Raw genomic sequence first — 13,693 nt, 5'->3', positions numbered from 1 at the left:
GGTCTTTTGGCGTTGCTGAGTTCACCAGTGCTTTGTTTCTTTCTCATGATGTACCAAACTGTAGATTTTACCACTCCTAATATTGGAGCAATTTCCCGGATGGATTTTTTCTGTTTTTGCAGCCTAAGGATGGCTTGTTTCACCTGCATGGAGAGCTCCGCATGTTGTTCACAGCCAAATCTTCCACATACACCCCCCCACCCCCGCTAAAATCAACTCCAGGCCTTTTATCTGCTTAATTGATAATGACATAACGAAGGAATTGCCCACACCAGCCCATGAAATAACCTTTGAGTCAATTGTCCAAGTACTTATTACCCCTGAAATGAAGTGATTGTGTAAAAAGAGTCTTTAGTTCCTCACATTTGTATGCAATCTTTTTGTACAACTCACTGAATTAAAGCTGAAAGTCTGCAGTTCAACTGCATCTGAGTTGTTTCATTTAAAATTAATTTTGAACCAAAATTAGAAAAAGTTGTCTCTGTCCAAATATTTATGGACCTAACTCTATACCATAGTGCTGTACAGAGAACACTGAGCCAGTCCTATCAGTCTTTGTACAGAGGAGCTGACACTCTAATGTCCCCCACAGTCACACACTATTATTATACATTTATATAGCTCTGACATATACCGCAGTGCTGTACAGAGATCACTGAGCCAGTCCCATCAGTCTGTGTACAGAGGAGCTGACACTCTAATGTCCCCCCACAGTAACACTATATTATGAATATGTATAACAACCAGTTGTAGTTTCCTTCGGAATCTATGTGCCGGGGGTAGAACTCACTCTTGGTGTACGGGGAATGACGAAGCTTTATGGTCGGATCAGCAGAATTCTGATAAATGTTTCAATATTGTGAATGAGTATGAAAATACTGAGCAGTGTAAAGTTAGAGTTTTACGTTTCTTTATGTTTCTGTGTCACACGGCTCTTTCCTATTCGGCAGCAGAATATTGTTTGTTGAAGCCGATTCCATGCATACGGATCTTTGCTAATTTTTTGTTCTGATTTTCTCCCCCACAGCTGAGAGCGCCACCTTGTGTCTGGCAAGAAATGCAGTAAAGACCTTTGTAGACCTCGGGGTAAGTTTTATTTCTTCATTCCAAAAGGAAAACTACTGCTGGCTGTAAGTCTTTTGTTTAAACATTTTCTGACATTCTCTTACATCACTTCTTCCTTCCTTCCTCCTTTCTTCCCTTTCCTTCTTCCTTTTCCTTGCCCCCCCCCCCCCCATCTCTTCCTTTGTTCTCCGCCCCATCTCTTCTTTCTGTCTTCACTCTGTGTCCATTCTTCATACAGCCCCTCATGGCGGGGTTCTCCTTTAATCCCCCCTCCAGACGGGGTACTGTAGTCCTGCGGCTGCTCTTTGTAATTCGGCTCCTTTGAACATTGTTGCCCCGGGGTTATTTCTGCGGCTCTTTGTGTCGGGGTAGGGGTCAGAGCTAGATGTAGCCGGCCAGTAAACAAAGCGAGATAATGCAGAATGAAAGCGTCATCTCCCTGTGTGAGCGGAGCTGGAGAGCTTTGAACGCCGTAATCACACAGAGATGGGCAGATTGCTGCGTCTCCCTTTGATTTGTATCAGATCTGTACACTGCTTCTACAAAAGCCTGGACCGGGACCTCCGGCAGTGCCAGCATCTGCGGGGAACCCTTTTTGGACATTCTGCTTTCTTCTCACCTTTGTGCCGGTGACAACTGCAAAGTTTTAGATTTAAATTGCATTTCACTCTCCTATTGCCATAAGCAGCGTTGTCACCACTCCATGCTTGTAGGGTGACAACATTTTCTGATTGCCATAAATAGAGCAGCAGCGTTGTCATTATTTTATGCTTGTAGGGTCAAATACAAATTTCCAGTAACACCGGAAGGGAGAGCGAGAAAGGGGGGAATGAGGGGGTGATGGGGATGTTCCCTGTTCTCCCCAAGATAAGGGGTCTGAGCTCTTTAGTATATCAAACCATGGAGTGCAAGGAGAAAGCAAAGAAAGGTTTTGAGGCTCAAGAGTTGTAAGTCAAGCTATGAATGTATTATTATATATTTCCTTCATATATAAAAAGGTCATAAATATACTTAGTTCACAAACCTAGAACATGTAGTACATTGTCTTGCCTGGTTATGTTATACAAGAAACACAGAAGTAAAAATATTATTGCAAGTTAACATAACATGTTCTGTTAGTTACACCTATTTCTGTTCACAGAAATGGGGTGTTTTACTAGACAAATTGTTGCTGGCATAGACGGCAAAGAAAAATAAGAAAAGGTAATAATATAATAAGACCGTATTTTCCGTATACAAGTCCCCGACGCGTTTCGCCCAGATTAGGCTTCCTCAGGGGGATGTGACTTAATACAATTTGTGGTATATTGATCGGTTCTGAGTGATATATTCAGGACAGTAGTTCTTAAAGTAGTGTTGATACACTAGTAGGATTCATTTAAACTAACAAAATTGTACCAATTGATGAGAGGTTAGGGTGAATAAGGGTATTCATCCCATGGTCTTGTGCTTATAAAAGGTTGCAGGTTCTATAATGAATGTATAGAAATTGAAAACCCGCAAGTTGTGATTTTTGCCTGGTCAAATGCTAGCAAAGAAAATTATTTTCTAATACTTTAAGAACGACTGTCCTGAATTTTCTGTATACAAGTCCCCGACGCGTTTCGCCCAGATTAGGCTTCCTCAGGGGGATGTGACTTTATACAATTTGTGGTATATTGATCGGTTCTGAGTTATATATTCAGGACAGTAGTTCTTAAAGTAGTAGAAAATAATTTTCTTTGCTAGCATTTGACTAGGCAACAATCACAACTTGCGGGTTTTCAGCTATTATACATTCATTATACAACCTGCAACCTTTTATAAGCACAAGACCACGGGATGAATACCCTTATTCACCCTAACCTCTCAACTGGTACTCAACAATTTTGTTAGTTTAAATGAATCCTCCTGGTGTATCAACACTAATTTAAGAACTACTGTCCTGAATATATCACTCAGAACCGATCAATATACCACAAATTGTATAAAGTCACATCCCTCTGAGGAAGCCTAATCTGGGCGAAACGTGTCGGGGACTTGTATACGGAAAATACGGTCTTATTATATTATTACCTTTACTTATTTTTCTTTGCTGTCTATGCTAGCAACAATTTGTCTAGTAAAACACCCCATTTCTGTGACTCAGAACATAAATAGGTGTAACTAACAGAACATGTTATGTTTACTTGCAATAATATTTTTACTTCTGTGTTTCTTGTATAACATAACCAGGCAAGACAATGTACTACATGTTCTAGGTTTGTGAACTAAGTATATTTATGACCTTTTTATATATGAAGGAATATATAATAATACATTCATAGCTTGACTTACAACTCTTGAGCCTCAAAACCTCCTTCTTTGCTTTCTCCTTGCACTCCATGTTTTTTCTGTAATATGCTCGTAGGGTGACAACACTCTTCTATTAACATAAATAGAGCAGCAGCATTGTTACCAACCATGCTTGTAGGGTGACAACATTCTCCTATTGCCATTAGCAATAGCAGCAGCGTTGTCACCATTCCATGCTTGTAGGGTGACAACACTCTCCCATTGCCATAAATAGAGCAGCAGCGTTGTCACCACGTTTTGGATTTCACTTTCTCCACGTCTTTCCATCTCCGCAGGTCTTCCAGGTCCGCAAAGAAAACCGTCACACCATCCTAGAGCTGAGCAGCACCTTCCTACCTCAGTGTAACCGCCAAAAGCTCCTGGAATTCATCGTCGGCTTTATGGCTCTGTAGATGCCGGGGCCCCTGGCGACCCTCCGACCCGGCACCATCGCTGCGTTTTATGCACTGACCCAAAACAAGTGCCTACGACACGAGAACTCCGACTTCCAGCAACTCCACTGTGACAATCCAACATGTCGGACGTCTTTTTATATCACAAAGTCACAACCGATAACCCGCGGCCTCCGCCGGAGACATTTTTATATGAACCGTTTATAGACACGGCTGCCAGTCGCACATTCAGCACCAAAATCTACGGATTTTGAATTCATTTTTCCATATATTATGGTCTTCGCGCCTCGGGGATTTTCCCCGTGTTTTATTTCCTTGGACTGCAGATGGCCGCAGAGACAATAAATTGCCGATCTATACAGTTAGCGGAATTGGGAGAGGTCAACCTTTGCCAGGTGTTGCAATTTGTGAATCGTTTTTTGTTTTTTTTTTTGCCCATTTATACATCCCTGATGGTAAGAAAGTACAGGGGCTCTCTATCAACCAATGAGATTTAAAGTAAATCCAAACTGGGGGCGTCTGTACTAAATCGTAAACCAATTTTAATCTTTTTCCATCTGGGGGTTGGCGATTGAAGCCTCTTTCAGCCACTTCCGGTCTGCAAGCATCAGATCCCCGGCATTGCTTAGGATTGGCTTTGTAATGGTGACAACGGGCAGCTTGTGGTCTCCACCAGGGGTGCAATGAGTTGTCACCCCATAACAGGAAGTGCCTGGAGAAGAACCATCAATGCGAGATTCTTCTAGGATATATAACGCTTCAATTATTAAAACCTCCAAGCTCTATAGAGGAACGACAAATATTAGGAGTGGTGGCATGCCGGAGCAATGTGTGTCAGCACAGCCTTATGTAGTCTCCATCTGGGGTTCCACTGACATTGCAGATTGTCACCCCATAACAGGAAGTACCTGACGAAAGAACCCTTGCTGCAAGATTATCTTATTCAATGGCCGAATAGGTCTCAAAATTAGAATTTGTCAGGGTTTAGAACTACGATAAAGGATTCCCAGAGCACTGCGGGAAAAAGGGAAGTCAGCACAGTAGAAGCTGATTGCTTACAAGCCCCCTGTTGCTCATTGAAACATCAGAGCTCTACAGAGAGAAGGCAAATTATGGGTGGGTATGGCCACCTGTAGGCGCCACCTGAGTCGATACATAGCTTTCAACCCATAACATGAATCCGTACCCTGGGATAGCTCATAGTGATCAGTTTAGATCTGCTTTAGTGCCCTCTGATGGTGATTGGTTGGTTCAGGCCACCCGTACATTTTTAACCTAAAATCAGGTCTTCATTGTTCTCAAAGGTCAATAATTTAAGAGTGTCATTTACAGAGGTCACAAAAATTATTACATTATTTAAATTTGTAAAAATGGACATTCAGATCATATGGCCTAGGGTTAAAGATGGCGCCGTGACTTCTAAAAAGCCTTGGTAGATGGATACCTCGGCTTGGTCATTGGTCTCAGATGCCGGTGTCTTTAAACTCTGGGATAAGTTAATGTTGTCTGTACAGAAGTGCCATGTGTGCGGTTACTTCATTCTTGGCGTGTTTTGTGCATTTCTCTCAGATCTGTGCAGTAATCCAATGTCGCCTTGCCATTGTACAGGAACTTCCTGTAATACAGACCGGTCACTGCTGCTCTTGCTTATTGTGCAGGGTGGCTGGTCTTGTCTCCGCCCCTCCTGTAGTTTTCTGCAGGCAGCCTGTTGTGGGTGGGGCTTCTTAACTCCTCCCACAGCTCTGCTGATTGCACAGCACAGTGATGATGTCACAATTGGTGCCCTCAGTGAATTTATTTCCTGTGTGGCCCATAAGGAATTCAATACATGAATGTTTTATGCCCGAGTTCAGCTTTACACCCTCATGTTTGTATGTTACCCGGTTTCAGAGGTGCCCGAACCGGGCACATTAGAATCTCATTAGTACTGCCTAGTATATAAGGCATTAGAAAAATGTAATTTTTTTCTAATTTAATGTCGAAAATTTATTTTTTTGCCGTTAGGTTTTTTTTTTTCATAATTTTTTATTCTTATTGGATGGGACGTCAAAAATATCGTCAAAGGCCTAGAAAATGCAGTTTTGATAGAAATGAATGTGATTATTCAAAGGGGAAATCCTCTTGATTGCTTTTCTTACTCATTAACACTTTCACTGTCATTAATTTTGGCACCGCTGCGGTTTCAGATGCTTGCCTTGCCGATTAAACGAGCGGTTACTATGTACTGTAACTAGAAAACCACTAAACGTGATTGGCCGGTGGGCCGCCGTATGTAATAATAAGCCTAAGATGGTGAACAGTAATTGGAATTTCCAGGTGGAGATGCTAATGCAATAAAAACTTGTTAAAAGATTTCTTTATTTCAATGTGGGGGCAGCTGGAGGTCCTGAGGGTTCGGAATAGGGTGCCGGGGTAGTCTGGGATCAGTGTTCTCCCCGAACTCTTTTAGCCGGGCGCACCACCTGGCACTTTTCAATAACCAGCAGCTGTTTTTGGATAGTTACTGAAAAGTTGGGTCACATGGGGTTGTTTCTTTTAGTAGGAGTATGGAGAACCTATTACCCCACCCTAAAATATGGTTGCTTAGTCTATAGGCTATAGCAGCTGTTAAAGAATTTGCTGGGGTTTCCTTGAACTGTGGCTGATTGACCTCTAAATTGGAAAAGTCTGGGGCCAACGTCACTTTGTGGAGCCATCTGTACAACCTTTATGATATTGTTAATTTTTATTATTACACAGTATTTATATAGTGCCGACATAATATGCAGCGCTGTACAAAGTCCATAGTCATGTCACTAGCTGTCCCTCACAATCTAATGTCCCTACCATAGTCATATGTCAATATTACAGTCTAAGAGCAATTTTACAGGAAGCCAATTAACCTAACGGCATGTTTTTGGAATGTGGGAGGAAACCCACACAAACACGAGGAGAACCTGCAAACTCCATGCAGATAGAGTCCTGGTCGAAATTCGAACTTGGGATCTACAGCTGCAAAGGCCAGAGTGCTACCGTATCATAAAGATGATATTCTAGTCACCATTGTAGGAGGATTACTACTTCTGGCCACCCATTTGACGCTTTTTTTCCCCAATGACTCTCCATTTTAGAACTTAAATCCAAAGTTCAGCTACTCATATTGGCTTGATCCCAATAATATAAGAAACAATCCCCTCATTCCCTGTCTCAGTTCTTGGTGCCAGGGCCATAGATGCCTCCTTGTCTTTTTGGCACCAGCGTGTCCTCCGGGTGGTCAGGGCCACCATGCCTACAATGATGGAGATCACAACATGTGTTGGGTGGAAGTTCTTCGGGGCAGTTTTGTGATTCAATGACGATGTTTGTGGGTTCCCTGTTCGATATAATATTTTTCCCTCCCTTAGGGGCTGCTTTTTGGACCCCCCAATGGTCTGTTGTGTCTCTCAATGGGCACTCGGAGAAAAATGCACCCTTTGTATTGCATCTAAAATCTTTATTCTCTTATTGGAGAACACCGGTCTTGTACATTTTTCGATTCTCGTTCGATATTTTTTTTTTCCATAGTTTAAGCTTGTTTGTCACCAGCTGTCTCTTCCAGGAATTCATATTCTAATTTCCTTACCAGTGATGGATCTAGGCAATAAAAGGTGCTGGGTAAATTCTGTATTAGGGACCCCCCCTTCCTTCCAGTTACCATCACCTATACCATTCGGTTAGTTGCCCAATTTGCCCCACCCTAAAACCAGCCCTGCTTTCTACCATAGTCACATGTCATTAATTAAATATAAAACCAATTTTCGGGAAGACTTTTAACCTTCCAGTATGTATTAGGAAATGGGAGGAAATCCTCACAAACACAGGATATTTCAACTCCATACCAATAGTGTCATGTCTGAGATCTAGGAATTCAAACCACTGCAGTGCTGAACCCAGAATAATTTTTTAGCCGGGGGTAGGTGGGTGGCAGCCCCTTTATTGTGACCCAACTCCTCCAAAAACAGCCGCGTGGTTACTGAAAAGTGCCGGGTGGTGCGCCCTGCTAAAAGGGTCTGGGGAGAACACTACTGGGAGGGTTTTATTCTGTTTTATGATTTTATTGCTTTCTGTTCCTTGGGGGAATTTTCCCATTGCAAAATACCCATTGATGTCACCATCTTCAAAAAAGAAAATAGAATGCTCAGCTGCTAGCAATGCTCTAAAATAGCAGACAACGATCACATTCCCCACATCCTCATCAATACTCAAAACAAAAACTCAAAACAACAACTCAAACCAAAATGAAAGCCTGGCCTAGGGGTCTATCCTCTATAAAATCTTAAGATAAAGATAATCTTTTGAAATCTACTTTGAATATGGAAATTGTTTTTTTGCCAGGGCCACTCATCCGTGTCAGAATACAACTCATTTCCTAATGGAAAAATAAAGCCACATGTTGCTTCAGAGAGCAGTGCTACAAGAGGGGAGTATTGATTTTGTTGAGGACCATCTTCTAAAATTTGGAGAAAATGATCAGCAAGAGAATGGATCTGGAAGAAATTGTTGCAGGACAGATAGAAGAACTTATTTCTTCTTCTATATCTGCACCATCTTTCTTTGCATTGCTGGTTATAAGCTCACCGCATTTCTTAGACATTTTGGAGAAAAAAAACATTAGACTAAAATACCAAACCTTGTAGTTCACAGAACCGTGAACATTTCTCGTTTACTGCTAAGAAACTCAAGGCAAACCACTAAATACACCAATATGAGGAGTTGCTGCTGCTAAAGGGCAGCACAGCTATAATTATAGGGCAGAAGACCTGAATATTCTCTGCTGCAGTTTCACTTGCTTGATCAGGCCGGGCATTATTGCAGAAAGGGACCGGTGATGCCTATTGTGCAATATTGTGTCTTACCTGCCTGATCGTTCCAGGGTTCTGGCAACAAAGCTGAGCTGTTCATGCACAACGTCGGCTTTAGTTGCCAGGGAATTACATTTGCACACCTGCATGGGGGTCACGTCATCTCACCATGGCCAATTAAGAGGGCCGAATATCATCGCTGGAAGAGAAGGAAGATGGCGGCAACCTGTGATGGAATAAGTGAGGTTTAGTTTTATCTTTAAGTCGTTTTCTTCTTCCCCCACCAGTGAAAAAAAGAAGCCACCGCCAACAAGCTCATCTGTCTCCCATCTTGATCCCATCTTCTATCAGAATGCTCTGTGTTGGTAATACAGCATTTGATTGGCTCCTTGTGCCGGCTTTCTCTCACTTTGAGTCTGAACTTGGCTGTAAGGTGACTACACAAGGCTCCTGCCAGCTAAATTCAGGTACTTAGTCTGCTAGTAATAAATAATACATTGAATTATGTATTGATGACCAAGAACGGCATTAATTCGCATATTTTATGTCTTCCTAAGGTTCAGCTTCAATCCAGCCAGTATTTGAGGCAAAGTAATGTTATACAGCTCAATTTTTCAATGTACATCTGTCTTCCCTGTAATAACATAATCCTGCAGTAAATGTATTCATGAATACTCAATCTGCTTTACGTGTGTTCTTAGAGCAGGGGTGCTGTGCGCTAATAAGCAGGTGGACTGACATACTCAAAGGGAGGCACGTCAAGCTCAAACAACTTCAAGTGCCGATTGGTGTACTGTAATCCAACGAGGGGACCACGATTAATAAATTGTAAAACTAATACGGCACTTTGAGGATTCAACAAATTACCTGCTTGGTTTTCCAGGCAAATCTTTTGTATATGTATACTACCTAATGCGCCATAAGAAAAGAATACAGCTTCATTCAGATCAAAATTCATGTCAAAAGATTGGGAGGTATGAAAACGGTGACCAATTGGTAGGTCTGCCTGAAGGTCCAAATGGGAAGGGCTGGAGAAATGTGGAGATTAGGTCTAAATAGGCAATTCTCGGCTAAAAGGTGAAAAGGTTTTTGCCTACTGAACCAAGTATTGACCTTCTAAAGGCTCCATGATGCCCAGGCTACATTGATGTTTTGGAACATCTTGACCAGCATAGACCTCCAATCTTTATGGAAAAGAATAAAGTTTGGTTCCTCGTCAGAGTTCCAGGCTAGGTTGACTTTTGAAATGTCCTAACCACCATGGACCTCTGATATTCCTTGCAAGAGCACCATGTAAAGTTTTGTTCCTCTCTTGTCAGGGGTCCAGGCTAGTTTAAAGTTTATTAATTTCTTGACCAGCATGGACCTCTGATCTTTGTGGGAAAGAACTAATATGGTTCCTCTTTTGTCAAAGGTCCAAACAAGGTTGATGTTTTGGAACATCTTGACCAGCATGCATTTCAGATCTGTATGGGAATGAACCAAGCAGAAAGTTCTCTGGTAATTTGGTTCCTCTCTAGCTTAGACCTCTCAGAGGTCTAAGATAGATTGAAGTTTTCTAATGCCTTGACCAACATGGACCTCTGATCTTTGTGGGAAAGAAACAAGAAACGTTCGATTTTTCTCTCATCAGGGGACCAGGCTAGGCTGAAATTTTATGGACCTTTGATCCTAATGGAAATGAGCCAAGAAAAGCTTGGTTCCTCTCTCGTAAGAGATCCAGGCTAGGTTGACATTTTGGAATGACCTAACCCGCATAAACCTCTGATATTCCTGAAAGAGCATGTAAAATTTGGTTCCTCTCTTTTTAGGGGTCCAGGCTTGTTCCAGCATGGACCTCTGCTCTTGGTGGGAAAGAACTAATATGGTTCCTCTTTTGTCATAGATCCAAACAAGGTTGAAGTTTTGGAACATCTTGACCAGCATGAACTTTTCATCTTGGAAAAGAACCAAAGAAAGATTGGTTCCTCTCTCATCAGAGATCCGGGCTAGGCTGAAGTTTTGACCAGCATGGACCCCTGGTCTTCCTGCAAAAGAGCCAAGTAATTTGGTTCCTCTCTCATCAGAGGCCCAGGCTAGGCAAAGGTTTTGACGAGCATGGGCCTCTGATCATCATGAAAAAGAACAAAGAAAAGTTTGGTTTCTCTCTCGTCAAAGGTCCAGGGTAGGTTGAACTTTAGTAATGCCTTGATCAGCATGGACCTCTAATCTTCATGGGAAAGAACCAAAGAATGTGGTTCCTCTCTCGTCAGAGATCCAGCCTCGGTTGAAGTTTTAAATCTCATTGGACCTCTGATCGTCATGCAAAAGAACTAAATATGGTTTCTCTTTTGTACAAGGTACAAGCAGGGTTGAAGCTTTGGAACGTCTTGACAAACATGCACCTCTGATCTTTATGGAAAGGAACCAAGGAAAGAGTCCTCTCTCGTCAGAGGTCCAGCCTAAGCTGAAGTTTTGACCAGCATAGACCTCTGATCTTCTTACAAAAGATCCAAGTAATTTGAATCCTCTCTCATCAGAGGTCCAGGTCAGGTTGAATTTTTCAATGCCTTGGCCAGCTTGAATCTCTGTACGTCATGGAAAAGAACCAAGTATATATTGGTTCCTTTCGTCGGAGTTCCAGGCTAGGTTGACGTTTGGGAATGTCCTAACCAGCATGGATCACTGATATTCCTGCAAGAGTACCAAGTAAAGTTTGGTTCCTTTCCCATCAGAGGCCCAAGCTAGGTTGGATTTTGTAATGCCTTGGGCAGGATGGACCTCTGCTCTTTGTGGAAAAGAACCATGTAGGGGTCTTTTCTTGTCAGAGGTTTTCTTGTTCAAGCTTTGGAACATCTTGACCAGCATGGAACTCTGATCTTCATGAAAAAACAAACAAACAAGGAATACTTGGTTGCTTTCTCATTAGAAGTCCAGGTTAGGCTAATTTTTTAACCAGCATAAACCTTTGATCTTGCTCAAAAGCCAAGTAGTTTGGTATCCATCTCAAAGCTCTCAAAAGGTCTAAGCTAAGTTGATGCTTTGGAATGTCTAAACCAGTGTGGACTTCTGATATTGATGCAAAAGCACCAAGTAAAGTTTGGTTCTTCTCTTGTCAGAGGACCAGGCTAGGCTGAATTTTTGTAATGCTTTGCCCAACATCGACTCATGATCTTCATGAAATGGAAAAGGTTTAATATCAAGGTCAGTTCTTTTTTTTTGCAGCAATCATAACCTAAGTAGAAAAGCCTATATCTTGCAACCATGCAGGGAACTATTTATGGTGAATGGGAAAATAGTTTTAAATTATTGGAAGAGAACAATTATCTAAAATGTCTTTGTATTCTCTATTATTGCCGGAATCGTTCACTTGGGGACACCTGAATTTCACCTGTTTTTCCCCTTGAAGAATTCACTATATAAGAAGATTTTGGCAAACAGAATCTCATTAATAAAGATATGAGAAGCCAAATTCTTTGCACATGTAAAATAAAAGGTTTCCTGACCTCGAATGTGCCACTGCCTGGAGGAGAAGGCAGAGCGCTCCTCATCGAATTACCGCCAGTCTCCTGATAAAGCGTTAAATCTAATGGAGACGGTCTAATGGATTTATATCTTGCTGTGAGTTTGCATAGAACAAAGAGATGATTCAGAAAGCAAAAGAAAAGCCAAACGAGACGATTAATAGTAACAGCCGGCTTTTTTGTAGTGTTGTGTTTTCCCTCCAACGATCCCGGGATTGCAGGTTATGATGGCTGTTAATTCAACCGATGCACCAAAACATGAAACAAAAAAAAAAAAAAAGTTCCCTCTAATCAATAAGCCGAAGGATCGTGTTTTTTTTCTGCACAGAAGAATGAGAATGCAGAGCATTTCCTGAATATTTATATTAAGTGTGTGCAATGCCAAAAAAAATGCAAATTTTTTTTTTTTTTACATTTTTGGATGCAGGTTGCAGACATTTTTGCAGATTGTTCTAATACCCTGGGAGGGGGCTATGAATGGCAATTTAAAGCTTGACAACAAACAAAATCTTTACCCCCACATTCCCTTATTACCTATCCTGAATGATAAAGGATATACAGTACTTTCCAAAATCTGCCATCCTGGTCCTTTAAAGGCGCCAATTCCTGGCCTGCGCCTGCATCCCCGATCCCTTCCTGTCCGCCATTTTATGACATTGTGTTTTGGAGATCAAACTTTGTCCTCTCCATCAAGGAATAAACAATCCATTCACAGGAGACTGGTAACATCACTGAAAATGCAGCCTATCCAAGCTGCAATATGTAAAGCAAGAAAAGTACTTTCTTGTATTAAAAGAGGAATAGACTGCAGAGATGGAGACATAATCCTGCCCCTGTACAAAGCATTGGTCACACCCCATCTGGAATATGCAGTCCAGTTTGGGATCAGTTCACAAAACGGACATTGTGGGATTGGTGAGAGTGCAGAGAAGGCAACTAAACTAATAAAAGGAATGGAGGAGCTCCGCTATGAGGAGAGATTAGCTGAACTGAATCTATTTTCCCTTGAGAAGAGACGTATAAGGGGGATATGATCACCCTGTATAAATATATAAATGGTCCATATAGAGAACTCTCTTCCCAATTATTCACTGTAAGATCATTACAAAGCACAAGGGGGCGCTCTTTGCGTCTGGAGGAAAAGAAGTTTAAGCTCCGGATAAGGAAGGGATTCTTCACTGTAAGGTCTGTGAAAATGTGGAATTGGCTCAGTAGAAGCACAGAATATAACTGGAGATTAAAGCTTTAAAGTAAAAATAACAGTGACTGTTGATCCAGGGAACATCCTATTGCTGATGGGATCAGGAACAAATTTTTCCCTGTTGGAGCAAATTGTATCAGGGTATTTTTTGCCTTCCTCTGGACCAACTATGTCCATATGGTTTTATATCTGGTATATGTTTATTTCCATAGTGGGTAACCTTGATGGATTTATGTCTTTTTTCAACCTAACCTACTATGTAACCAGCTCATATTCATTTCAGGAACATTCAGATAACTTTATCCGTCTTTGAGACCTAAAGTACAGACGACTTTACGTGACAGCGGCGGTGAACACAAGAACCCTCTGTCACATCGT

At 41.7% G+C, this 13,693-nt stretch overlaps 1 protein-coding gene across 1 annotated transcript in view; it reads left to right on the top strand.

The window, feature by feature from the left end:
• The window catches only part of GPAM (glycerol-3-phosphate acyltransferase, mitochondrial), a gene marked incomplete in the record, with an annotated part of 22,681 nt that extends 16,538 nt beyond the window's left edge, over positions 1-6,143 (top strand). Inside the window, 2 exon segments of the mRNA XM_072424779.1 lie at positions 1,028-1,086; positions 3,675-6,143. Coding sequence (XP_072280880.1) covers positions 1,028-1,086; positions 3,675-3,791 — 176 coding nt within the window.
• Positions 6,144-13,693: the final 7,550 nt, after the last annotated feature.

Source organism: Pyxicephalus adspersus, chromosome 10 (assembly GCF_032062135.1).
Source record: "Pyxicephalus adspersus chromosome 10, UCB_Pads_2.0, whole genome shotgun sequence".
Classification (NCBI taxonomy): domain Eukaryota; kingdom Metazoa; phylum Chordata; class Amphibia; order Anura; family Pyxicephalidae; genus Pyxicephalus; species Pyxicephalus adspersus.
This window is presented reverse-complemented; position numbering and strand designations above follow the sequence as displayed.